The sequence below is a fragment of the Drosophila bipectinata genome, unplaced genomic scaffold (assembly GCF_030179905.1).
Source record: "Drosophila bipectinata strain 14024-0381.07 unplaced genomic scaffold, DbipHiC1v2 scaffold_301, whole genome shotgun sequence".
In the NCBI taxonomy this organism is placed as follows: Eukaryota; Metazoa; Arthropoda; class Insecta; order Diptera; family Drosophilidae; genus Drosophila; species Drosophila bipectinata.
This window is the reverse complement of record NW_027222955.1, coordinates 79,176-105,084: the sequence shown is the minus strand read 5'-3', so window position 1 is coordinate 105,084 and position 25,909 is coordinate 79,176. Positions and strand designations below refer to the sequence as shown.

Genomic DNA, 25,909 nt, shown 5'->3' with positions numbered 1-25,909 from the left:
GTGAGTTCAACTGATTTTCAGCTGTGACTTCAGTCCGGAGCTAAATGTTTCGGAAACAGCCATGCAAGACCGGAAAACCGGATGCATTTGGAGTGTGTATGTGTGTGTTCAGCAGGGCGGCATTACACATACGCCGGGTGGTACACAGCTGGCTGGGCTGGCAGTTCGCGCTCATCTCATCAACAGCCAATGCCTTCAACTGCAATTTGGTTGCATAGCCAAGGCAGAGAATCTGGGAAGTGGAGTACACAGTTCACTGCACTTAGTGTTGCCTCTGGATTTGGGATTCTAGAGGTTTCTTATACTCTTTTTTCTTATACTCTTTGAAGGAGTTAAGTTTTTGTATAAACTTAAGCAGAAGGATAAAGGTTTTTAAAATCATTAAACATGAATAACTGCATATATTTAATATTAATTAATTTATTTCTTGGTGCCACAAAAGATACATTAATTCCGCATACGCAGTGTGGTCCATCCATAAAACCCATTAGTTCCCATTCTAATTCATCCAAGCTATTTAAAATAATTTGGAACACAAAATGTATTGTATGCAGCTCGACACGTTCTTATAGTTTCTTCGACTTCGTCCTTTTCTCGTTTTGTCCTATTTCTTAGTGACACGAAATTGGCTTTTATTACGCATACGCAGCGTTGACTTCACTTGAAAAGTTGTTCGTGCCTGGGAAATATTTATGCGATTGCAGGGCACAGGAAAAGAAAAGAGTGCCAGAGAGAGAAAACTGTCAAAATGCAAGGCACAAATAAATAAATGCCAAAATATATTTTGCAGCAAGTTGTCAGCAGAAAACCTAAGCAGGAAGGAAATTATGAAACCCACAAGAAACTTCAACAACAACAAAAAGCCACTGGCTATGGTTGTAAAAAAAAAACCGAAAAACTTTTATAAAATGTTAGCTCCAGTGACTTCCTTTCGTCGTCCCTTTAGTTTCAGCGACCGTGAGAGTGCAAAGTCCCTTTTGGCTTTTTTGTCTAGCTCGACTCACATTTTATAATGTGCATATTTTATAACATGTTTATGTATTGTACGTCCTACGTACCATTTTCCCCCAAAAACCCACAAAAACAATGCAAAGCGACGAAAAAATTTTGTGGAAATGTCAACTCCATAAAAAACATTCAACAAGTCGGGTCGGGTCGGTTTACTTCACAAATAACTGTGGATAAATAAGGGCTATATAAACCATTTTATAGGAAAAAGTATAATAATATTTAATTAAATAATCAATATTAATCGAAGATTTTATTTAATTCATTGTGAAAAATTAAATTTTTTTGTAAGAGAACATATTAATAATTCCATAAAACCTTGCAACCTTCCACCAAACGCAAGTACAAGAGAAAAAGCATCACATTGCCACAAAGTAAACAAAAAACTTGCAATTGTGAAAAACAATAATAAAAGCTACATAGCTAGCGGTAAAGGAGAAAAATTCAAATGTTGAAGTGTCAGAAGAAATTTGCATATTTTATTAGCATGACGGTTGACAAATTTAGACGTGCCTTGGATTGCATTTTCTGCCACTCTGCTACCCACTGCCATTTCCCTCACTTCCTGTTCGCCAAAGTCATTTGCGGGCGGAAAAAAAAGATTTTATTAACTAATCTGTCATTTCGGTGCGAATCTCGCAGGACGATTCCACTTTTCCCATTGACGTCACCCAACGTCAGGTCGGGTACTGCCTGCACTCTGCGTATCCTGTCACCAGGGCACTGTAGCTTCTGCCGCACGCAAAGTGCAATTTCCGGCGGAAATGTGAGAAGGATTCCGTAATCTAATTTTAATGATTTTCCTTTTTCCTTCCAAGCTGCTTCTATGCCGCCAAGGACGAGACCCAGTCAGTCAGTGGCTGGGATACGATTCGATTTGTGCTCTCTCCAGAAAATTAATAAAACTTAACCCAATTTCGAAATGATTTTTACTCTGAATAGGAAAAAAAAGGAGAGCGAAAAAAATTATTAAATTATACAAATTTTCTATGTCTGGATGTGACAAAATGCCGCACAAAGGTTTCGCAAAAAGTTTCTCGTCCCCAGCCCCTTCGTCCTTAGCTTCTATATTTAGCCTGTCAGGATGGTAATGACGTCAGTGGCCTGTTTTCCTCCAACTTTGTTCCCAAAGCAAATTAGCCAGCCGGATGAGGAGGACGAGAGGGCAAAGGGCGTTGGGCGGGGCGTGGCAAAGTGCCATTCAAGCTGGCATCTGTGTTAAAAGTTAAAAATTAAGCGAGCAGCTCAAGACGGGTACAAAAAACAAAAAAAAAAGAATGTTTGTAGCAGTCAAAGAAAATGAAAGCTGATTAATGATTAAGCGAGCTAAGGGCGTCTTGATGGGCGTGGCAAATCCTGAAAAGTGTGCATGTGTCAGTGTGAGTGTGAACAGCGGACTAATTAAACTAATTAAATGTGTGAAACTCACGGCATTATACGCCAAAGTGCTTGCCAGATGCGGGAAAATGAGATTTTATTTGGGCGAGATTTTCAATACGAATTTTCAGGAAATCCAAGTTCAAGTTAATTAATGTTGGGGTCTTCTTATGATATCAACATTGTATTGTATACAACATCCATCGTTGACTTATGCCATCAATAGAATTGTTCATTTGAAGCATTCAACCAAATATGGCATTCAAATTGCATATAAATTGGCAACCAGCAATATGGCTTTTGGCCACAAGCAAATGACGGATCAAATTTTAGGCACCGAACCAGATACAATCGCCAAACAAAACTTTAATCCCCAGGAACTAATTAACAATAATATGTTCAGTCCATTGGATAGTGCGTAGTGTACATGGTTCTAACCTACTGATATTTTCGTTCATTTTCTATCTTTTCAGGCGCGATGGCATTCCATTCCCATTATTGTGTGGCAGCTGCACGCTGGCACTAATGAGTTTTACCATATTCCCGTATTGTTTGCTCTTGGGTGCTACTTTTCCCGCCCAAAAAGCCTAGCCACCGCAATGCATTGCAAATTTCAACGAACGAATGGAAATTCGAAAAATGTTTTTTCTCTAATTACAAAATATCACGAGGTAGCCACAGACGAGGCCAAAACGGCAATTGATGTTGATTAGGGACGCCCTGCCAACAGGCAACTGTTCTGCGGGCCTGTTTGGCTATTTTGTTTTTCTTTCTCCCATGCACTTTTCACACGTGTCCTGGGAGGTTTTCCGGGGGCATGTCCATTCAATTGAACTTCCAACAACTTTAGTGGCTACATTTTCAATTGTTTGCCACTATTTTTTGGTCCGAATTCTTTGTTCGTTTTTAGCTGTTTTATGTGTCTGGCTTGATTTATTCGTTTTGGCAACAAAATGAAAATGTTTTTGCCAACATGGGAAATAAAATGCCAAGTTTTAGTCAGTTGATAGAATAATTTAACCTTGAAACAGAAATAAGGATAAATAAAACAGGCCTTAGTCAGTCCCCAAAATTATCTCAAGTGTAATTACATTTTCTACCATTAAGTATACCCTTTGTAGACCTCTAAAAAAAACCAAATAAAAAGTGTGGAAAACAGTGAAAAAAGTTCAATTTCGATTTGCTGCTTTGTGACGCCATTCAGTCGATCAAATTCGCAAAGTGCAATGGAGAAAGCCAATTGAATAGGCGATGTGGCCCAGCTACTTCAATCTATTTTATTTTATTTTCCATTTTTTTTTTCCTTGCCCCCAACATATATAGCATTTTGTACTGGTCTATAGTGTATCTCGGTCAGTATTTCATCTATTTACAGAGTCTATCAGTCGTCTTTTTTTTCAATCAAAGCTTCACCTGGTCCTTGCCTTTCTTTCTTTTTCACTATTTCCTTTCCACTTCGGCAAACAAAAAATGCAACAGAGAAAGTACAAAGAGGAAAAAGCAAAACACTTAAAAAACGAAAAAGAAACGAATGATTTTTCTAATAAAGAAATTGGAGCGAAGGGCCCGCAATATTTCTAATGGACCAAGGAAAGCTGATGCCTTCTATTGGAAAATGTTCAAAGGATATGAGGTGTCAACGGAGGAGCCTTCTCTCATCCCTCTCTTTCTTAAGTTGGGCAGTTGTCTCTTTTTTACGTTGCGCTGTTTATTATTTTCTGACACTGACAGTGTTGCCAAAGGAAAATTTTAAGGGAAATGAGTACTCAAGGGAAATGTATCCTACAGTCCTTGAGGAAATGCATTGGATTTGAGTATCTTTATTTCAAAATTTTGCTGTATTACAACTATCTAACTGCCAGTAATTTAAAGGCCATTTCCACTCAATTGTTTCCATTGTTAACTGAATTATCCTGACCATTTGATGGTCTGACCCTTGAGGTAAATTACCGCCACCTGCGCCATTCACATGATCGTGAATCCGTATTTTTATAATCAGCATTAGGGATTCTCTTAAATAAATAAATAAAGAACAACAAAAGAAACGAAGATATCTCGCTCATTTGGGGCGATAAACAGAACAATAAAATGTTAGGGAGATTAGGGCGGGAATGAAACAAAACGGAACGAAACGGAAGTGTGGAAGTGGAGGGTGTGCATGGCCATCTCCCGTTTTCCGGATGCGGTTTTCCCTTCCGTTCCAACCTGTCAACGAGCTACTTAGCGTCCTAATGCGATTATTAAGTGCCAAGTGCGCGGGTGTCGTGTAAAATTCATTATATTAGCCGAGGGTTCCTCATTCTCACTCCATGTTCCGCATTTCCCGCCATTCCCTGGCGTGCCCTCCCGCAACTCCCTTTTGCTGTGCTACCATTTTACACATTCCGGCCAATACTCGGTCATGCAACGCGCGTACTCAATATCCTGTCGTCCTGGGTGTTCTGAAGCGCGGCCGGTGACTGTGGGGCAATAAATTAGCGGCGCAAATAAATCATCCATTTTAATGTGACAGTTCCGACAAACATAGCCCCAAAACGGCGCTCCTCCATAAGGCTCTCCGATACTCAACTCCCCAGTTTTCCAGTTTCCCAGCCACATTTACAATTGGTTTGTCCTGCTGGTCCTTGTACTTGAATCTTACCATCCAGTGATGCTAACGTGATAGCTTAAATAATAAATATTAATTGGGTTTTAAAATAAAAAGTCAGATACCTTTGGAAAAAAATGTTTTAAACTAGATATTGTTTATATTTAATAACCTTTAAACATCTTTCGCCCTAAAATGTAATTTTATCGAATAAATAATTGAAATAAAACGTTATATCCTTTATCCCAAAACATAAATTAGTTCTTTCACGCAGTCATCACTGTTGCTTTATCCTTGGGCTGTGGCTTCCTCTGAAGCCTCCCCTATCGGCTTCATTCGACTCTGCCCATCCTCAAGTCGATTCCCCTATTTGTGAGCAATATTTTGCGGGTTCATTTTCAGGCGTGCCTTCAGCTTCTTTCTTTCAGGCCCGACTGCCATTGTTTGCACATTGTTTGGCTGGCATTTAGCCGGCTGTTTCCCAGTCCCCTGGAAGCCACCTCGGCCCCAGTCTGTTGTGCCACTAAGTACTTGTCTAACTGCGGCACTTAATATTTTTGAATTGCTGCGAGTATGCCGTGTTTGTGGGTGTCGTTTTCACAAAAAGAAACGAGAATATGGCTGGCAGTTCAGGAAGTACCACCATTATCTGAGAACATTTTCGAATTCCGGGGGGTATGAGCAATTTGTTGGACAAAATGCGACCAACAGTGCGTATGATTAATGGCAACTGATTGTGTTTAGGTGATGTGGGAAATGACCATTGAAAGTTGCTGTTTATCCTTTCTTCCTTTTTTTTTTTTAATTTTTGTTAACAAGAGATAAATTTATTGCACAACATTTTCCGTACGAATGAAGGATAAATTTTGGTTTTCTGGGAAAAGGGAAATTACCCACATGGCGCCATACAATATCCATCCAAATTCGGAACTCAAAACACACAGACCAACATTAAGTTGCTTGCCAGTTTGTATAATGAACATTTATGAGGCAATTTCCTTAGCAGTGAACGCACACAAATGGCAAAGGGTGAAGAAACAGAGGAAGAGCCAGGACAGTTGACAAGCCCTGTGGAGGATCCCCACACCCATCACCCCACCATCCGATGCCACTCTCTTCTTGGGAAAAAAGTTTTTCTGCTCCACTTATGCCCAAACTAATTAAGTGCAGGAAAAAGTTGCCATTGCCATCCTGGTTGCAACTGCCACAGTGTCTCTAGCAGCTGAGATCCAGCCGAGCTTTGTCTGCTCCGATATTACTAAATGAAGCTATGCTGAAAGGACATCAGTGATGAGGCTTGGAAATAAACAGTTTTTGGTTCGTATTAAAAATAAAAATGAATATATAATAAATAAAATATATAAGAATTTATTTACCAGGGAAACTTATACTACTAATCATCAAAAATTTACAGTGATCAATGTTATACTATATGAATTTCCAAAATAATAAATATCAAGTTCCATAATTTTGTATATATTTTATTCCTCATTTTACCTTATAAAATATTACACAATTTTCTTATTAAATTGACAAACTATGTAATGAAAAAAAAACTATTCCTTCGAAAGCAATTTTAAAACAAATGTTGATCATCTCCTAAACATACTCCACCCTTCTTATTTGGACAAGTTGTAACATTTTTGGACGTAGCGTCTTGCAAGCCAAGAATAAAAGCGAAGAAAGCAGAGTAAGGACTCTACTCTTGCCACAATAGTGACATCCTTGTTCTTATTCTTATCCTTAGCCATCCTTTTGCCTTAGCCTCTACGCAGTTCCGTCGTCTCTCCAAATATTTAGCAGCCGTTCTTTTTTTGGCGCTGATAGCCCATTCGAGCGTCATAATAACGAAGATAAATGTCGCAAAAGTTGGCTCCCAACACGCTGCAGGACGAAAGGCGAAGGACCCCACTCCTCCAGATTCCGAGCTTCCGATTTCGCCTGCAGCTGCGTTTTCATGTTGCATTGTAAAGTTGCATACTTTTCGGCTGCTGTCTCTGGTGAATATTTTGAAAAAGACAATGCAACAAAGCGACATTCTCGGGCTGTGCGTAAAACAAAAGTTTGAGCGATTTTTCAGTCTACAACTTTAGTGGATGTCCTGTTTTGTAGGACATTGGACCAATGGGAATATTTGGCTATAAGGCTATAAGCCATGCCAGTTAAGACTGGACTCAACAGAACAAAGGTTAAAGAAATTTAAGAGTCGGAAGTACGATATATTTATTCTTTTTATTTTCGTATTCAAGACCTTTATACACATTTATAGATTCAACATTATTTATTTTCAAATAGTGCGCCGTGTCGGATTCCAAGGAGAGTGAGCTGGGTACCTCGATTTTATGCGCCCATCAACAATAATAAATAATAAAAAATAAATTTAAAAATAAGAATAAACTTTGGGACGTTGTTAAACTAAATATTAAGTCTATTATTTAATTCAATATTAAAATAAAAAAACCAAAATAAAAAAAAGCTGCTGCCGTCAAGGTGAACTTCATGCCGTATGCACCCAGATTCGGAGAACACTGTGACCGGAATGCCGCAGATCTATAGCACCGTCTCGACATCCTGGAGAGCATTGCCGACCATATACCCAGGTTGATGAACGAGGTTCGAGATGATGCGCCCATCAACAATAATAAATAATAAAAAATAAATAATTTAAAAATAAGAAAATAAGAATGAGCAAATATTAAGTGGCTTGTAGTGCGCAAAGTGCGCCAAGTGATACTCACAGTACTGAACAATAATAAATAATAAAAAATAAATAAATAAAAAATAAGAAAATAAAAAAAAACTGGGGCGTTAGTGCGTTAAATGAGCAATTATGAACTATATTATTCAATTCAGTATAAAAATAAAAAAACGAAAATAAAAATAAGCTGCTGCCGTCAAGGTTCATGCCGTATGCACGAAGATGCCGAGAGAACTTTGACAATTCATCTGATAAGATCGAAAAATTCAACAAAAAAAAAACAAAGAAAAAACGAAAAATAAAAAAAATATAATAACGAAAATAAAAATAATAAAATAAGAGGTGAGTTTTTTTTGAGAACCTCCTACTGGAGGCCTCTAAGGAAACTGAACAAGAATGTGAAAATGCTCGCCTTTTATAGAAAACGGATCTAACTTTTTAATGCAAGTCATGGCCTTCTGGATTACATAATCTTTAATACCAAATTAGTATTACCAATGTTAATAAAAGCAAAGGGGTCAAAGGGCGGGAACTATTTAAAATTTGAATTAACCGCCACATAAAAGCAAAGGGTTCAAAAAGGCGGGAACTATTTAAAATTTGAATTAACCGCCACACCTTAACCTTTTCTTTGGGAAACTTTCTATCCGATTTCTATCATCAGACAATTAGTTTACTAATTGTACTTAACAAACTTAGAGAAATAATAGTTTTCGATTTAACTTTAAAGAAAACACCTATTGAATCGATTTCAAATGAAATTGCAAGGCTTTTATTTGCAAGACTTCTGAGTGAAATCTATAATTTTTTATATATAATATTGGGTTATATTGGTTACTTATTAAGTTAAATATTAAAAAGTTAAATGAGAAATTTAAAGCCAAACAAAATGAGCAACTTGAACGAGGCAAAACCAACAAAACATTGATGACATCGACGACAGTTTACACTGATGCTCGTTAGTTTTTCGCCAAAAACTTTGCCTTTCGCCGTCCTGGCAAGGCCCTGGAGCCCTTGCTCCCTTTTCCATTATCCTGACTTTTTGGGCAACTGCAATTCACAAATTTCTGTATGTCCATGGGAAAAGAGCTATCAAGGACCAAAGGGATAGCAGTTATGCAGTTTTGTTGGATTTGTTGTCCTGCCATGTTCATGTCCGACGCGTTCTCGTTCACTTGATTTATGTCCGATGCGTCTGGCGAGAGTTTCGGGACATCCAGATCCAGATCCACTTCCACAGAAGCCCCGGGGATGCAGCTAGCTCTTGGCTTTAATTAAAAAACTAAAATAGATGAGTGGCTGGGTAATTTGTCTAGATTGAAGAACTCAAAAGCAATTTGATTACCACTTGTAACAAGTGATGAACTATGGAATAAAAATACTAAAGAGGTTTAGCAAAAAAATTGCTTTAAGACTAAATAGTTCTGTATTTAATAAAATGAAAGCTTATTCCATATATATCCTTTTGTAATAATTTATGTATAACGTCACCATAGAATAGTCGATGCGGAAGTGCATGATTTGCGTGACTTAAAATAGTTTAGTCAGACTTATAAATAAAATCGAGCCACCCAGTTGATGCCACATGGGGACATAAAGTAGCTCTATAAAAATAACTCACAGGATGCCTTCAATAAGACAAGAAGTGCCCTGGGGGGCAGGACATTGCAAGCTACACATGCCCCACATACCACACAGGCACACCATCTAGACTCCAGCAACAAAGGAGCCAAGTCAGGCGGCCAAAAGGTTAAAGGAGGCAACTGAAGCTGAAGGCTTAAGAAAATAGCTCATACGCAGCGTGTGCCGCATGCCTCAAATGCCACAAATACTGCTTGAATAAAGGAGAGATTCCGTAAAAGGAGGACACAAGGCTCGGGACTCGAGACTTCCTTTAGCAGCTGCCATGAGTTGGCCATTTTTACTCTAGGCACTTGTTTACTTTCTCATCTATGTATTAAACAATATTTATTGATTTATTTTTTTAGGTTTCAAGGTTTAAAAAAATACAAATAAAATAACCTAGGAAATAGTTTCGCCTGGAAAAACTTTCGTAGGAAATCAATATCTGGCTACTATAAGATGCATTTTTCAATTAAAAATTTACAAAGAATAACCCCCTCATTTGTTCTCTTTCCTTTTTAATTAGAGTATAGGTAGGGTAATTTTTTATACAAACAAGGGAAATAATTTAGGGAATTTTATTTTTTTCCGTTGTGCATAAAAGTATTTCAATTTAAATTCTTAGCCCTTTCCAAAAAAACATTTTAAATAACTTGAATATTTTAATCAGCCACATCCAGTCATAAATTGTATAGATGAAAGGATATTGTATATTGAATATTTTAAGTATTTATTTACCTTCAAGAATACTAACTTAAAGGTTAAGGATCAAAGGAGTGAAGGGATCCTTAAACAGAAGGCCAGAAACAGAAACCGCCTCCAGGCCACCGCCTTCCACACTTGATTTGAATATGCACACCTGATGTCAGATACCGGCCCCAGCTGATTGAGTTTACCAGGTGGTTTCCGTGTGGGTTTGGGCTCAAGTCCTGAAATTGCTTCAATGAAATTGCATGGAATCTAGGAACTATAGTATATATAGTGATGATGTCGGTGTGGTTTTTCAGCTTCGCGGCACTTCAGTCCAAAATCCATCATCTTGCACCTCGATTGAAATCCAGGTTTGGATGGATTGTAATGGGATTGTGTGTGGGGCACTGTGTCTGTGGTACGAAGTGTACAATACACACATCGCTCCTCTTGCAACTGGCTGAAACCACAAATTGCAATTAGCGTCAGCGTTTTCCCCCTTTTGGCCTCGACCCAGGCTGCTGGCCCAGAATTTGATTGATGATGAGCGCTAATTTGTGAGCTTTTTTGTGGCCAAGTCCTTGAAAGGGTTAGATAGAATGGAGAACTAGATTTGCATGTTGCGAAAAATAAATGTTTGGCGAAATAAGTCAAATGATCGATTACCACAGAGAATCTCTAATGACGTTTTTTAAATCCTTCAAAAGAGACTACAGTAGAAATTTTGAAAAACAAATTAAAACTAATCACAACTAAAGAAAACAAACTTATTCACAGTCCACACACAGTTGAAGGTATTCAGCCTAGAAATTTGATACATTTAGAATAAATAATGGCTCCGAAACATAAAATATATTTTAAAGTTTATAATAATTTGTTTAGAATCTAAACATAAACTTTTCTTAAAGGGACCGCCTAAAAAATTTGATAAAAAAAAACATAAAAATAAATTCTTCCCAGATTTTGAAGAGAGATTGATGTAAAATCGGTCGACAAATCGTTTCCGCTGGACGATCGGATTAATATTGCGAAGATATGGCCATCTCTGTGGCTCATAGTGGAGCCCCATGTATTTTTCAACATTTTGAAGGGGACACCCCAAAAAAATTTGACAAAAAATCTAAAAAATAATTTATTTCCAGATTTTGATGCAGATTGATGCAAAATCGATCTACAAATCGATTAAGATATTCCGCGCGAGGATCGGATTAATATTGACAAAGATATGGGCTTCGCTGAGGCTCATAGTGGAGCCCCATGTATTTTTCAACATTTTGAAGGGGACAACCCAGAAAATTTGACAAAAAATCTAAAAAATAATTTATTTCCAGATTTTGATGCAGATTGATGCAAAATCGATCTACAAATCGATTAAGATATTCCGCCCAAGGATCGGATTAATATTGACAAAGATATGGCCATCGCTGTGGCTCATAGTGGAGCCCCATGTATTTTTCAACATTTTGAAGGGGACACCCCAAAAAAATTTGACAAAAAATCTAAAAAATAATTTATTTCCAGATTTTGATGCAGATTGATGCAAAATCGATCTACAAATCGATTAAGATATTCCGCCCAAGGATCGGATTAATATTGACAAAGATATGGGCTTCGCTGACGCTCATAGTGAAGCCCCATGTATTTTTCAACATTTTGAAGGGGACAACCCAGAAAATTTGACAAAAAATCTAAAAAATAATTTATTCCTAGATTTTGATGCAGATTGATGCAAAATTGATCTACAAATCGATTAAGATATTCCGCCCAAGGATCGGATTAATATTGACAAAGATATGGGCTTCGCTGAGGCTCATAGTGGAGCCCCATGTATTTTTCAACATTTTGAAGGGGACCACCCAGAAAATTTGACAAAAAATCTAAAAAATAATTTATTGCCAGATTTTGATGCAGATTGATGCAAAATCGATCTACAAATCGTTTAAGATATTCCGCTGGACGATCGGATTAATATTGACAAAGATATGGCCATCGCTGTGGCTCATAGTGGAGCCCCTTGTATTTTTCAACATTTTGAAGGGGACCACCCAGAAAATTGGACAAAAAATCTAAAAAATAATTTATTTCCAGATTTTGATGCAGATTGATGAAAAATTGATCTACAAATCGATTAAGATATTCCGCCCAAGGATCGGATTAATATTGACAAAGATATGGGCTTCGCTGAGGCTCATAGTGGAGCCCCATGTATTTTTCAACATTTTGAAGGAAAAAATAATTTCTTTCCAGATTTTGATGCAGATTGATGCAAAATCGATCTACAAATCGTTTAAGATATTCCGCTCAAGGATCGGATTATTATTGGCAAAGATATGGCCATCGCTGTGGCTCATATTGGTACCCCATGCATTTTTCAACATTTGGAAGGGAACCCTCCAGAAAAATTTAAAAAAAATTTTTAAAATAATTACTTTCCTGATTTTGATGCAGATTGATGGAAAATAGATCGTTGAAGGACATCCGGTTAAAGAATCACATATATATGGACCGACATAAAGCTTTATTACTCTGAAAGAGCACAAAGAGAATTTCTGAATGAAAATGAAAGTAAACTCTGCAATTTTTTGTAGGTGGCTTAACTAAGGGATACGAAGGACCTTCCCAGGAGTGTTATTGCGTGACCATTTTCAGCTTGCGGGTGTGTGTATGTTCTGATGTCATAAAGCAACTCGTAAATTTCTGCTGCTGGACTAACTCCATCTCATTCACATATTCTTCCGCTATCTCTTTCGTTCCGCCATTGTATGGGTTCTCCTGGTCATATTTTTTTATTCGTCCTGCACAATTTTTCGCGTTTGTCCTTATTGTATTTTTTCCTCCATTTTTTATCCCTTTTTTTGGCATTCTGCTACTTTTCTTTGGTTATTACGCAAATCCTTTTGTTGCCCCGCCCCTCGACCGTGTCCTTTTCTGTGTTCCAACTCCAGCCCGCATCCGTTTCGAACAATAGCTGTGAAATAATCACTTGCCTGTTTGCACTTTATTAAATGGACAGTATAGCGAAAAAGACAGCATGCTCTAGGCGAAAGAGAAGGAGAGAAGTGCAGTGAATTTACTGACCCAACTTTAAGTTAAGGCTTTATCGCTGAGCTTAATGGTCCTGGTAGAATAATGCGGAAAATAGGGTTCGTGCTTTTTCAACTTCCTAACCAACTTGGCTAGTGCTCAAATTTCTTAATAGCTTTAAAATTAAGTTAATTATATACTGTTCCGAACTTCAAGATTTGCTTAAATCCTTCTCGTACGTCTGTTATTTTTAAATCACAAAAAATTATCTTTAATGAGCCTTCTTTATGCGGAAATTAATAAATAATTATTCACTCGCATTTTTGTACACAACATGGATGTACTTTCCGATTTAAAATTCCATATTAATAAAGTTTACCAATGGAATGTAATTAAAATTCAGGATTCAGGGACTATCCCGATTCTTAAATGCATTTACTGATTGAAACAATACCAATATCGCCAATAACTCGATGCAACCATTCCACTGTCGAATGTGAAAAAGTCCACCAATTTTCCAACCACCATCCTGGCAATTCAGTGACTTGGTGTGTCTTTTCCGTGTTAATCAGCGCCACCACAATGACATCCAAACGAAAAATTATTGCCGCCAAACACATTATCTGTGTTATTAATGAGATGCATGCCACGTACGCGACAAAAGACACTGGGGGAAAAGAACCTATATTTTCAGAACATAGTTATAGAACAATATATAATTTAACTCTTTCTTTGATTATAATATCAAAGATAACCATCCTTTTTGTATTAATTATTTCTTTCTCTGTATTATTATGTCCAGTATGTTCATCATTGTTGATTGAGTTGTTCAGGACTCCCCACTCTTGGGTTTACCCTCAAAAAACTCTATTGCCCTTGCTTTTTCAACAGCATACTGCATTCTCATTATATCCTTGCTTTTCGGGTGTTTCATTAATTGAAAGCATTTTGGCCAACGTTTTACGGTCATTTCAACCTGACCAACAGCACGAAAAGTTGCTCGTAATAATATTGACTCTTTGCCATTGAGGACATCAACTCACGCACTCGTGCCGCACAAAAAAGGACACCTTGCAACCTGCATCCATGAATATGGAAATTAAACGCATCCGAAGGACTCAAACAACAAATGTGTGAGAAAATCTTTTGTAGCCTCTGTTAATTAAACGAAATATTTAAATGTCCCTCTTAAATAGGATTCCATTATGGATGTGAATGTGGTTTAATGTGAAGCCAAGGAGTGTCCCAATAATTAAAAGTATTGAATTAATTGAAAACACTTTTATTTCTGCCTTTTAAGAAACGATTTCATTGAAATTTTTCGGCCAGGTTTAATTGTTTCATAACCGTGACCACAGAAAATGCCAACTTGACCATCTACAAGGATTTAAAATTAATATAAATTGAACTAAGAAATTAAAAAATAACTTTTTGTTAACTTACAGATAAATTAGTCTTCATACAAATGGGAAAAATCCCTCCAGCCTTGAAAACAATAGGTTTCTGCAAGTTTTGAAGAAAGTACACTAAGGTTACCTTGTACTGGCGATTGGCAGCTATCCAATTTGATTGAAAAAGTGTGTCGGCAAGGTCATTACAATCGTTAATAATAACGTCGCACAAATAGCAGAACGGGAAGGTTTCCATACAAATATCAAACATAAAGCAGCAAGTGCCAAGTCCCGTCCAAAAGTTTGCGAAAAACATCACGTTAATCATCGAGAATCCCAGGACAACACCAATTAAAAGAAATTGAATGAAAATAGTTCTAGAGAAGACTGGGCGCAGCACGTTAACATACCTGAGGAGGATTAATTAGTAGTAGGGGTATAAAATAGATCTATTCACATACTCCAAGATGAGGCGATGGTTCCGAATACAATTGTTCAAGTCTATGAGATGCTCATCATCACTTTTTCCCGGGTCCATGTACAGTCGACTCAGGCGCTCCTTGAAGAAGGTGATGTGCAGTCGACCCAAAAAAAGGTAGGTGAGAGGACACAGATCCCCGCACAGAGCCTGAAGAACCACAGCACTCATAAGAAGAAACTCTACTATATTCGAAGCAAAGAAATTCTTCTCGGAATCTAAAAATGGATTATAAAGTCGCCAAGCGTGGCTTCCCATAAGCAAATAGCCTGTAAAGTTCACCACTACATAGGTGCTATACAATATAAAATAGACTATGAAAAGCAGATTACTCAAGGCCACATATCGATGTAGCCTGGTCCACTCTTCTGTTCTGTGACATTTCGAATCCATTTCATCCAGTAGCTTCTTAGCCACCTGGAACCTCGAATGACCAAACATTGTGAAGCTACTCTTGAAGGAGCATCCATACATGTTGACGCAAATCTCAAGGGAGCTCAGGAACTCGCCCACCGAAAAGCTATCGAAATTGTGAATATACTCCATAACCATGGATATTGGCAGCAGAACTATTAACATTATTGATGTAGTACCCGTCCATATTTTAGAGATCAACGTCCACCTTTAAATAGCTAAAGAAAATAAATATTTTTGGGAGTTTTATTAAAATAATCACCTTTTATTGAGTGGTTCTTTCCAGCCAACTAGGTACATTCCGCGATCTAAATATATAAAGGCATCTCGCGATTTTACTTTCTCTTCTAAGGACTTTTCCTTTATCCATGGAAATAAGGTACCTAACATTTCATTCGACAATTATACTTAAACTAGAGTCGATTATATGACAGAAAGAGTCTTATATAGGAATGGATAGGATGTATGGATTGCGCCATTCTTTTGGCGAGGGTAGTAATTAATTTGTGTGTCCCATACATATAGTTACGAGAATTCTTAATTGAGTTAAGGGAGGCATGCCAATATTCACTAAAAGAAGCATTTGTCCTTTTCAACAACAAGCACATGACCTTTGGAATGCAAAACGAAAAATTATCAATAAAACTGAATATCAAGATAGAAAAAATGTTTATTCCACTTGAAAGTTTTATTGAAAATAGTCAACCGAAAATAGGATACACCTTTCTAAAATCTACTAAAGAATTTTTAAACTCCTTAAAAGTTTCCTAATGGAACATTTCTGCAAAGTTAAATTGTTTTATGACAGTGACCACAGAAAATGCCAGCTTCACCATCTATAAAACAATAATAACAATTATTATATATTGAATAATAAATATAGAGTTATATAGTTACCGCTAGATTAGTCTTCGAACATATTGGAAAGACCCCTCCAGCTGTCAGTGTTATGGGTTGCTGAAGATTGTGAAGAAAATAAACTAAAGTTGTCTTGTATCGACGGTCAGCCGTGAACCAATTTGAATGGAAAAGACTATCGGAAAGCTTTCGGGAATCATCTATGATCACATCGCATAAGTAGCAGAAGGGAAAGGTCTCCAGAGAGACTCCAAGCATGAAGGAGAACGTTCCAATTCCCGTCCAAAATGTTGTGAAGAACATAACGTTAATCGCAGACAAACCAAGAACCACTCCAATCAACAGAAATTGAACGAAAATCGATCGAGAAAGGACAGGACGCAATACATCAAAGTAACTAAGTAAAGTTCCAAAATATTAAAAAAAAAAATAACATATAGATAAAATATTTGATTTCCACCAAACTTACTCCAAAATTAAGCGATGAATTTGAATGCATTTGGTCAGCTCTAAGTCGTGGTGCTTCTCACTCTTGTTAGAATCCATTCGAAGTGTAGACAATCGATTCCTGAGCAACGTGATGTGACAACGACCCATGAGCATATAGATCAGAGCACTGACATCCGTGCATAGTTCCATGCCAACCACGGATCCCATTAGAAAGCACTCGAAAAAATTGGTCAGCAAGAAGTTCTCGTCGGAGCTAATAAAAGGAAAGTACATCCTCCAAGCATGTCGACCTATCAACATGAAACCAGCACCATTTACGACTACGGAGAATGAGAATAATATGTGGTAGATGGCGAAACAAAGGTTTCCCCAAGCCACATATCGGCGCACTCCTATTTTCTCTTCATCCCTTTGGCAACTTTCGTCAAGCTTGTCCAGAACCCTTTTAGCTTCCAGGAATTTGGGGTATCCCAATTTGATGAATGCACATTTCAAGGAGCAACCAAACATATTAATGCAAATCTGAAGGGAACTGAGGAACTCGCCCACTGAGAAACTGCTGAAGCTGTGAACATACTCCGCAACCATCGCCAGGGGAACCAGGACATTTATCACGAAAGTTGTGAAAAACATCCAAAGTTTATAGAATAATTTCCACCTTTAAAAAATAAATTAAATATATGTAGTCTTTTTTTCTCATTCAGGTACTACGAGGTAAACCTTTTTTTATTGGGCTCTGTCCATCCGAAGACCCACATGGCTCGATCCAAATATATATAGGCATCCCGCGACTGCACTCGCTCTTCCAGAGACTTTTCCTTTGTCAGGGGATATAAGCGGCTTAACATGTCTTATAAATCTATAACAAATAAAATACATTTAAGTTGCGCAAAAAGTTTCTTTTATAGAAAAATTCCGATTGTGAATTTCCCTACAATTTGTCGCAGGTATTAATTAAATTACGTTAACAATATACCTAGGAGAATTATAAATTCAATCTGAATAATAAAGAAGGGTTACGTCCTAATACCTACTGCAAGTTGGAATAAAAAATGCATCAGTTTTTTTTTATTTTTTGTTTATTAATTTCTTTTATTATTTTCTTTATTGAAAGCTGAATTTGAACAGTGATAATAGAACAGGACATTTTCTACTGTATGTATGTGCTTGATGCTAATAAGTAACATGGTGTTTTTGTGATTTATTTTTTGAATATTGTTGACGGTTGTCCTACTGAAACTTCTCAGCCAAATTAAATTGTTTAATAACTGTTACGACCGAGAATGCCAACTTGACCATCTTAAAATACAAAAATGATTAAATACGGAAAACAAAAATAGATTAAAATATAATATTACCGACAAATTAGTCTGCATGCAAATTGGAAAAACTCCTCCAGCTGTGAGTGCAATGGGTTGCTGAAGATTGTGAAGGAAATATATAAGAGTCGACTTGTAGCGACGATCGGCCGACATCCAATTGGATTGAAAAAGACTGTCTGCCAGCTCCTGGCAATTATCGATGATTAAGTTGCAGACATAGCAGAAAGGAAACGTCTCCAGACACACGTCAAACATAAACACAAAGTTTATAATTCCCATCCAAAAGGTTGCAAAAAACTGGACGTAGATCATCGATAGGCCAAGGACGAGTCCGATTAATAGAAACTGTATGAAAATGGTCTTTGAAAAGACAGGCCGCAAAACATTAAAATAGCTAGAAGATTAAAAAAAAGTTTATAAAGAAAGTCAAACAAAGCAACAAAGACTTACTCCAAAATTAAACGATGATCCTCAATGCATTTGTTCAACTCCTTCAGGTGCTCTTCCTCACTCTTGGAGGGATCGATTCGAAGTCTGGTAAGGCGATCCTTAAGCAATGTGATGTGACAGCGTCCTAACAGGATAAAGGTCAGGGCACTCACGTCCGTGCATTGGTCCATGAGAACCACGGAACCCATTAGGAAACACTCCAAGAAGTTCGTGGAGAAAAAGTACTTATCGGGATTAATAAACGGAAAGTACATCCTCCAGGCATGGCGGCCCATTATCATATAGCCCGCACAGTTGACAACCACGAAGAAGGAGAATGACATCTGGTAGAGCATAAAACATAGGTTACCCCAAGCCACGTATCGGCGTATCCCCAGTTTCTCCTGATCCCGTTGGCAACTTTGGTCCAGTTTGTCCAGGATCTTTTTAGCCTCTTGGAACTTCGGAAAGCCCAGAATGATGAAAGTTGATTTGAAGGAGCATCCGTACATGTTCACACTGATCTCGAGGGAACTGAGAAACTCGCCAGCCGAAAAATTCCGAAAGTTTTGAACGTACTCAGCCACCATCGACATCGGCAGTAGGATAATAAAAATCAATGTTGTGAACATGGTCCACATATTGTACCAATATTGCCATCTTTAAATGAAAAGATTAAAAGAAAGTGTAGACATTTTTAAAAATTGGAAGTATTTTCAAAAATCTTACCTTTTTTCGTTGGCTTCTGTCCATCCAAGGCCCCACATAGCTCGATTCAAATAGATGAAGGCATCCCGCGACTGCACCGGCTCGTCCAGTGACTTTTGCTTGACTCTCGGAAAAAATTTGCTCAACATTTCGACGACTTTCCTCTTTTAATAAAGGAGAGGTAACCGGAAGTGGTCTTTTATAGGAAACTGGTTTGTTGTGGCAAGGTTTATGACTTGCATCTTTTTGTTGGCAAATGGGAAAAAGTGCATAATTAATAAGACAGCAGCTGCCTCCCAAATGAAATTTTAAAAAATGCTATTTTGGGGTCAGAGGGCGTATCACCCCAGAAATTCTTTAAAACTTTTATCAAGTTTGATATATTATTTTTTATCCATTTTACTTTTGATCTAAAGACTAAAGTCTAAAGTATAGACAAATATACATAGCCGATCCGTTGGATTAGTTAGACATATAAACTTAGGTATAGTAGATGGATGTTGGACTTTGTTAAAGTTTATAAACATACATTATATATATTATACATACATACATATATACGTACTTGATCATCTTTAAATACACTAATTATTTGGCCATTTTAAAAATGTATAAAAACTTGATACATAATCAAGATTGTCTTTTAAATAGCTTTGCCTAAATAAATAATTTGCTTTCATTCTGAAAAGTAAAAATGTTTACCTTTTCAATCAGGATCCTAGACTATGGATCTATGAAGAAGAGACTTTCCAGAAATTACAACAAAAGCTTTTATTTATTTATTATTCCATCATTTATGAACGCTTAATTAAAAAAAAAACAGTTTACTGAAACTTTTCAGCAATATTGAATTGTCTTATTAATGTGACCACCGAGAATGTTAATTTAACCATCTAAAACGTAAAAATTATTATTTTAAAAAGTTATAAAGAATTTCAATACAACTTACTGACAAATTGGTTTGCATGCAAATTTGAAAAACCCCACCAGCCATGAGTACTATTGGTTGCTGCAGATTATGAAGAAAATATACCAAAGTAGACTTATAACGAGGACTTGCTGATATCCAGTTCGATTGGAATAGACATTCTGAAAGTTCCTGGCAATCATCCATGATAACGTTGCACAGATAGCAAAATGGGAATGTTTCTAAACAGACATCAAACATGAAGATGAGAGTACCAAGACCCGTCCAAAAGGTTGAAAAAAATACCACATTGATGGTTGATAGACCCAAAACAATGCCAATCAGAAGGAACTGCACGAAAATGGTTCCAGAAAATGCCGGACGAAGTGCATTGACATAACTGGAGTTGAGATTTGGTTGATTGATTGATTGGTTTTCTAATTTAGTTCTTACTCCAAAATCAATCGATGATCCTGAATGCATTCCGTTAACTCCCTGCTGTGTTCATCCTCACTCTTTTTGGGGTCCAAACGCAGTGCCTTTAACCGGTCCTTGAGCAAGGTTATGTGGCAACGAGCCATTGACATATAGGCCAAAGGACAGACATCGGTGCACTGTTGCATGAGGACTATGGAACTCATAAGGGTTAGCTCCACAAAACTGGACACATAGAAATGACTATCCGTGTCGAGCATGGGAATGAACATTCTCCAGGTGTGTCGTCCCTTCAGGAAAAATGCTGTGAAACTGATGACAACATAACTGGAGAATAAGAAATTGTAGAGAACGTAGCACAGATTTGACAAAGCCACATAGCGATGCACCCTGGCCTTCTCCTCGTCCTTGATGCAGCTCTTGTCCAGGAGATCCAACAGCCTCTTGGCCTGCTGGAAGTTGCGATGCCCCATCATGGTGTACCCACACTTCAAAGAGCATCCATACATGTTCACACAGATCTCCAGGGAACCTAAGAACTCTCCCGGCGAAAAGCTCTTGAATCGATGGACATATTCCACAACAATTGAGATTGGAAGTAGAATTAAGACCAATATAGTCGTAAAAATAGTCCAAATTTTATAGGCAGAGCTCCATCTTTGGTATAAAAACATATATTAAGTATAATTATTGTCATTTCGTAATGGTATTTAGGTTTAAGAGGTCTACATAATGTAAATACCTTTTTTCAACTGGTTCTGTCCAGCCAAAATAATAAATAACCCGATCTAAGTAAATAAATGCGTCACGGGATTGTACTTTTTCCGAAAGAGGTTTTGCTTTTATGAGCGAAAATAACTTGCTCAGCATTTTTGCTATAAATATGAAGATATCTGGATAAGTTTTTCCTTTTATATTGGTTTGGAATTTTGTGTAATTTTTCAATAAAGTTGGGTATATAGGACATTTACTAGGTGCTTTAAAGTTCGAACCATAAAAATTCCATTGTATTATTATAGTAAAATATACTGAACCTACATTACTTATTTCTTTCTTCAAAAAATAACTGGAAATACTTAGTACTTAATACTTAGTATTTTAATATTTCATATAAAATATACTTAATAAAAGATATCTTTTATTCGAATCTTTAGCTTGTTTTGAAATTCTTGACATTTACAAATCATTACATCAATTATTGAGTTATGGGAAACACTCGCTGTAATAAATGACACCTTTGAAAAGGATCTAATTGAGTTATCGTGACCAAAAGCCTCAAGAAACGCCCACCGTGAACAACTTAAAGGAATTTTAGAAATGTTTTAGGCACCTCCGACCGTTCATTAAATTTTCTTAAACATAGTTATTTATTTAATAAAGGCATTTGGCTAATGTTCAATATTTTTCTTTTCAACCGTAGCTTTGATTTGTATATCACTTATAGTTCAAACGTGGATATAGTCGGGACACTAGGGTAACATGTAATAAACTATACATATATTGCGACTTATTGAAACTTTTCAGCCAGGTTAAATTGCTTCATTACAGTGACCACGGAAAATGCCAATTTTACCATCTGTAATTGAGAAAAAAAAACATTTTAAAAATGCATTAAATTGTACTTCCTTAAAAACATACCGATAGATTTGTTTGCATACATATTTGGAAAACACCTCCTGCCATAAGTATTATGGGTCTCTGAAGGTTGTGAAGAAAATATACCAAAGTTGATTTATATCTTCGATCGGCGGACAACCAATTCGATTGGAAGAGAGTGTCTGAAAGCTGTTGGCAATCATCAACTATAACATTGCACAAATAGCACAAAGGAAAGGTTTCCAGACAAACATCGAACATGAAGCATAAGGTTCCTAGTCCAGTCCAAAAAGTTGAGAAGAACATAAGATTTATAGCCGATAGGCCAAGAACAATTCCTATCAAAAGAAATTGCACAAAAATAGTTCCCGAAAAAACAGGACGCAGAACGTTGATGTATCTGAAAGTATTCGATTAGTTCTTTAATTTAAAAATAGTTTCTAAGATACTTACTCCAGAATCAATCGATGATCCTTGATGCATTTGGTCAAATCATTGTAGTGCTCATCGTCACTTTTTCGAATGTCCCGGCGCAATCGACCCAAGCGGTCCTTGAGCAAGGTGATGTGGCAGCGTGCCATCAGGACATGGGTCAACGGACTCACGTCCGTGCACTGATCCATGGTAACTACGGCACTCATCAGAAAAAATTCGGCAAAACTGGATGAATAAAAATTCTCCTCCGAGTCTAGGAAAGGGTTATACATCCTCCAGGCGTGTCTTCTTATCAGAATATAGCCCGTAAAGTTGACCAACACGAATCCCCAGTATAATATATGATATATAACATAGCAAAAATTTCCCCATGCTACATAACGACGCATAGTTAAGTTTTCCTCATCTCCATGGCAGCTCTCATCCAGACGATCTAGAAATTTCTTGGCCTCCAGGAACATCCGATGTCCTCTCATTAAAAAGGCGCACTTTAAACAGCAACCATAAATATTAACACAAATTTCAAGGGAACTGAGGAACTCTCCAGCGGAAAAACTGTGAAAACTGTCCACGTATGATACAACCATCGAAATTGGCAACAGGATTAAGACCACTATGGTTGTGGTTAAGGTCCATAGACCATACAACCATTTCCACCTTGAAATTGTAATTTAAATATTTTTCTAAGAATTGAATATTTTATTACCTTTTTTCTTTGGGCTCTGTCCAGCCAAAAGACCACATCACTCGATCCAAATAAATAAATGCGTCTCGGGAGTACACCTTCTCTTGTAGAGTTTTTGGTTTTATATGAGGAAATAGCTTTCCCAACATTTTTCTAGAGGTCCAGAAGTCTTAACTTGAAGTGAAAATTATATGATATAATTTTCCCTTTTATAGTTTATTGTTTGATTGCCAAATGGTATCGAGTTTCTTAGAAATTGGGTATATTGAATGCATAAGACCTCTTAAATAATAAATGAAGATGCCGCTACATAACATTTCACACTTCTTCCTTAAGGAAACTTAAGCCAAAACGTTGAATTATTAAAATTTGAAAATGAGTTAGTTCCTATAATTTTTTGTTGCCACATCACCCAATTTATACGAAATATGTAATCATTATTGCACAGGCCAAACCCACAATTGTATTACATTTTTTGGTTATTAGTTTTTGGCCATTTGGCTTATTTGATGGCAGCTAGACCACAGAACCTGATGCGGAAAACCCCGATTTATAAATTATGAAATATGTCCTCCTTTCTAATTAGCTTATTTGACGGTGACAGTATTTGCCATTTAAAATATGTAATTGAAACATTGTGCCTAATTGAACGACGCAGTTTATTTTTGGGTAGTTTCCATGAAAAAGCTTATAATACACAGAATACACAAATAAAATAAAACTAATTCGATGGTGTAATTAAAATGACAAATTGAATGCTCAAATCAAGCTTTTAATTTGCATTTTCATTAGGTTAGTGGATCATGACAATAAATCATAAAATTATCGGTACTTTTTAATAAAAAAATGAATTTTCGTTTCGAATTATTGCTTGGATACTTATTAATGCCACAAATTAAAATAAATAAAAGAAACATTGCCCACATACTCTTTGTCAGAAAATTTGCACTCCAGGATTTATTAAAATTTTAAACTGTACATTAGAGGACCAAAATTATATTTTTGAGAATAAGGAAATCCCAGGATAAACGCGTGCTAAGGAGAACCCGTCATTTGCAGCTGTCGCAGCAGGTAGGAAGCGCCAGCTGTCCGTATTTTTTTTTTTGGAATTTCCCGAGAAAACGTGCCGGTGGCAGGATGTCTCGGATTCCCTTGAAGAATCAAGAGCAGGTAGTTAGGTAGCCGGGTGCTAAGGGTATAAAAATCAGGGATAGCTGAACATAAACAGCACTGCTCTCTGGACTCTCGAGACGATCAGATCGTTACGCGGCACTCTCTATACATATTCAAACATCCTTTGAAGTCAAACCAGAAAATCCTTCCACCATGGCTGAGCTACTCTTTCCACAATTGGAGCGTCCTTTGCCGTCGCTGCCATCGCTGCACTACACGCTCTTCGCCTACAGGGAGGAGTTGAGGCGTCGGGATGCCCCCTTTATGAAGATGTCTACAATTAAGCTCCACCTGACCGACAACCTGATCCTGCAGACGATCAAAAACATCAGGCAGTACGACACAATTGAGATCATGAACCTCAACAGAGAGATCACCTTCAAGCGCCGGCTGACCAAACAAATGCGAAAAGTTCGCAAATTGGAGAAACTCGGACTGAACGTCGATCCCCGAAAGCTTGGCAACACCCAGGATGACACCCAGGAATCAGACTAACTTGCAGTATAAATATTTCCAGAGACAATTTCAATTTATGCATAAAACACGAACCCACCTATTCTTACATACTCTGAGCATGTGAAGCTAGATTATAAGCGATAATTTCCTCAAGTTTCTAAAACACAATCATGTGAACTGACTCTATCAAGTGTAAAGCATTTTTTAAAGAAAATAAATTTTAAAAAAAATTAATTTGTGGCTTTTTTTGTGATAAAATTTTAGAACAGTCCTGGAATCCTGGAAAAAAACTTCAAATTGTCACATCATAAATTTCATCCAAAATTTTTGTCACACAAATTTACCAAAATGTTAAAAATTTCTGTGGTTTGGCTTTTATTGATGACTCTTTTGGTTTTTATACCCATACCGGAAATTAGTGCAACTCCAAAATCATTGAAAAATTGTACAAACCCAAGGGTGGTGGATTTGGACGCCAATGAATGTGTTCCTGGCCATGTGCTTCAATTAAGAGCTAAGGATTTCGACGAAACCATAAGGCATGGGTTTTTCTATATAAAATTTTATTTACCGGAGTGCACCGCTTGCCAGGCAGTAGCACAAACTTGGATCAAAGTGGCCGAAGCTTTAAAGAAGAAAAAAAATATCTGTGTTGCGGAACTAAGCTGTAAAAACGACGATGCATCCGAGCTGTGCAAGGAACTGGATGTGGCTAAAGTGCCGGCTTTTTTCTGGTACGAAAATGGCTCAAATATCAAGCAGTTCGGAGGCGAACCAACGTTTGAAAATCTTCACAAATTCGCCAGGGATATGAACCGATTTAATGATTCAACCTCGTTTGCAGAACCTCTAATTTTCAACTCGAATTCTATTTATTTAAATTTGTTTGGATCTATAATTTTGTACTCGTATTTTGGCTAAATATTAATAAATTAAAGGCATGTATTTTAACTAAATGTGATGTTTGGCTTTAACGGTCTTAACTATAAATTATTTTTTGTTTGAATAGTCAAGCTTCATCCCTAGATATTTTAATGTAGTGCCTAACTTTTTTGTTAAGTATGTTAGTTCTGTAATTAATCCATTGCATGCCCTGCCTCTTAATGATTCAAGAGAACTTTTGTCAACTCGATGCACTGCACTTTGCATGCAGGCGGAACACACA

General features: G+C 37.1%; 6 protein-coding genes across 6 annotated transcripts; 1 reads left to right on the top strand and 5 right to left on the bottom strand.

Moving 5' to 3' along the window:
* Positions 1 to 14,315: 14,315 nt before the first annotated feature.
* On the bottom strand, positions 14,316 to 15,680 carry LOC108126792 (odorant receptor 22a-like). The gene is made up of 4 exons (XM_017243488.2): positions 15,553 to 15,680; positions 14,860 to 15,498; positions 14,451 to 14,808; positions 14,316 to 14,384 (listed from the first exon to the last, which is right to left on the bottom strand). The coding sequence occupies exons 1-4, from the start codon at positions 15,678 to 15,680 to the stop codon at positions 14,316 to 14,318; spliced, it is 1,194 nt and encodes a 397-aa protein (XP_017098977.2).
* A 377-nt stretch (positions 15,681 to 16,057) lies between these two features.
* Positions 16,058 to 17,446, bottom strand: LOC108126791 (odorant receptor 22a-like). The gene is made up of 4 exons (XM_043212600.2): positions 17,319 to 17,446; positions 16,618 to 17,256; positions 16,188 to 16,545; positions 16,058 to 16,126 (listed from the first exon to the last, which is right to left on the bottom strand). Exons 1-4 carry the CDS (start codon positions 17,444 to 17,446, stop codon positions 16,058 to 16,060), a joined length of 1,194 nt encoding a protein of 397 aa, XP_043068535.2.
* Positions 17,447 to 17,803: 357 nt separating this feature from the next.
* Positions 17,804 to 19,206, bottom strand: LOC108126713 (odorant receptor 22a-like). Its single transcript, XM_017243385.3, has 4 exons — positions 19,079 to 19,206; positions 18,371 to 19,009; positions 17,957 to 18,314; positions 17,804 to 17,897 (listed from the first exon to the last, which is right to left on the bottom strand). The coding sequence occupies exons 1-4, from the start codon at positions 19,204 to 19,206 to the stop codon at positions 17,829 to 17,831; spliced, it is 1,194 nt and encodes a 397-aa protein (XP_017098874.3). The 3' UTR covers positions 17,804 to 17,828.
* A 675-nt stretch (positions 19,207 to 19,881) lies between these two features.
* Positions 19,882 to 21,269, bottom strand: LOC108126715 (odorant receptor 22a-like). The gene is made up of 4 exons (XM_017243387.3): positions 21,142 to 21,269; positions 20,418 to 21,056; positions 20,007 to 20,364; positions 19,882 to 19,950 (listed from the first exon to the last, which is right to left on the bottom strand). Exons 1-4 carry the CDS (start codon positions 21,267 to 21,269, stop codon positions 19,882 to 19,884), a joined length of 1,194 nt encoding a protein of 397 aa, XP_017098876.3.
* Positions 21,270 to 21,906: 637 nt separating this feature from the next.
* On the bottom strand, positions 21,907 to 23,264 carry LOC108126718 (odorant receptor 22a-like). The gene is made up of 4 exons (XM_017243392.3): positions 23,137 to 23,264; positions 22,449 to 23,087; positions 22,038 to 22,395; positions 21,907 to 21,975 (listed from the first exon to the last, which is right to left on the bottom strand). The coding sequence occupies exons 1-4, from the start codon at positions 23,262 to 23,264 to the stop codon at positions 21,907 to 21,909; spliced, it is 1,194 nt and encodes a 397-aa protein (XP_017098881.3).
* Positions 23,265 to 24,433: 1,169 nt separating this feature from the next.
* On the top strand, positions 24,434 to 24,934 carry LOC138927544 (uncharacterized). The gene has a single exon (XM_070282802.1). The coding sequence runs from the start codon at positions 24,442 to 24,444 to the stop codon at positions 24,781 to 24,783; it is 342 nt and encodes a 113-aa protein (XP_070138903.1). The 5' UTR covers positions 24,434 to 24,441; the 3' UTR covers positions 24,784 to 24,934.
* Positions 24,935 to 25,909: the final 975 nt, after the last annotated feature.

Bases quoted from the DNA above. Each gene is read 5' to 3' on its own strand.
- LOC108126792 (XM_017243488.2), bottom strand. From the start codon at position 15,680: ATGTTAGGTACCTTATTTCCATGGATAAAGGAAAAGTCCTTAGAAGAG. The intron at 14,809-14,859 runs GTATGTGAATAG...AATCCTCCTCAG, and splicing joins AACCATCGCCTCATCTTGGA to GTATGTTAACGTGCTGCGCC. The intron at 14,385-14,450 runs GTAAGTTAACAA...AAATCCTTGTAG, and splicing joins GTATGAAGACTAATTTATCT to ATGGTCAAGTTGGCATTTTC.
- LOC108126791 (XM_043212600.2), bottom strand. From the start codon at position 17,446: ATGTTAAGCCGCTTATATCCCCTGACAAAGGAAAAGTCTCTGGAAGAG. The intron at 16,546-16,617 runs GTAAGTTTGGTG...AACTTTACTTAG, and splicing joins ATTCATCGCTTAATTTTGGA to TTACTTTGATGTATTGCGTC. The intron at 16,127-16,187 runs GTAACTATATAA...ATTGTTTTATAG, and splicing joins GTTCGAAGACTAATCTAGCG to ATGGTGAAGCTGGCATTTTC.
- LOC108126713 (XM_017243385.3), bottom strand. From the start codon at position 19,206: ATGTTGAGCAAATTTTTTCCGAGAGTCAAGCAAAAGTCACTGGACGAG. The intron at 19,010-19,078 runs GTAAGATTTTTG...TTTCATTTAAAG, and splicing joins ACAGAAGCCAACGAAAAAAG to ATGGCAATATTGGTACAATA. The intron at 18,315-18,370 runs GTAAGTCTTTGT...TTAATCTTCTAG, and splicing joins GATCATCGTTTAATTTTGGA to CTATTTTAATGTTTTGCGGC.
- LOC108126715 (XM_017243387.3), bottom strand. From the start codon at position 21,269: ATGCTGAGCAAGTTATTTTCGCTCATAAAAGCAAAACCTCTTTCGGAA. The intron at 20,365-20,417 runs GTAAGAACTAAA...TCTCAACTCCAG, and splicing joins GATCATCGATTGATTTTGGA to TTATGTCAATGCACTTCGTC. The intron at 19,951-20,006 runs GTAAGTTGTATT...TTTACGTTTTAG, and splicing joins GCATGCAAACCAATTTGTCA to ATGGTTAAATTAACATTCTC.
- LOC108126718 (XM_017243392.3), bottom strand. From the start codon at position 23,264: ATGTTGGGAAAGCTATTTCCTCATATAAAACCAAAAACTCTACAAGAG. The intron at 23,088-23,136 runs GTAATAAAATAT...TACAATTTCAAG, and splicing joins ACAGAGCCCAAAGAAAAAAG to GTGGAAATGGTTGTATGGTC. The intron at 21,976-22,037 runs GTATGTTTTTAA...TCTCAATTACAG, and splicing joins GTATGCAAACAAATCTATCG to ATGGTAAAATTGGCATTTTC.
- LOC138927544 (XM_070282802.1), top strand. From the start codon at position 24,442: ATGGCTGAGCTACTCTTTCCACAATTGGAGCGTCCTTTGCCGTCGCTG.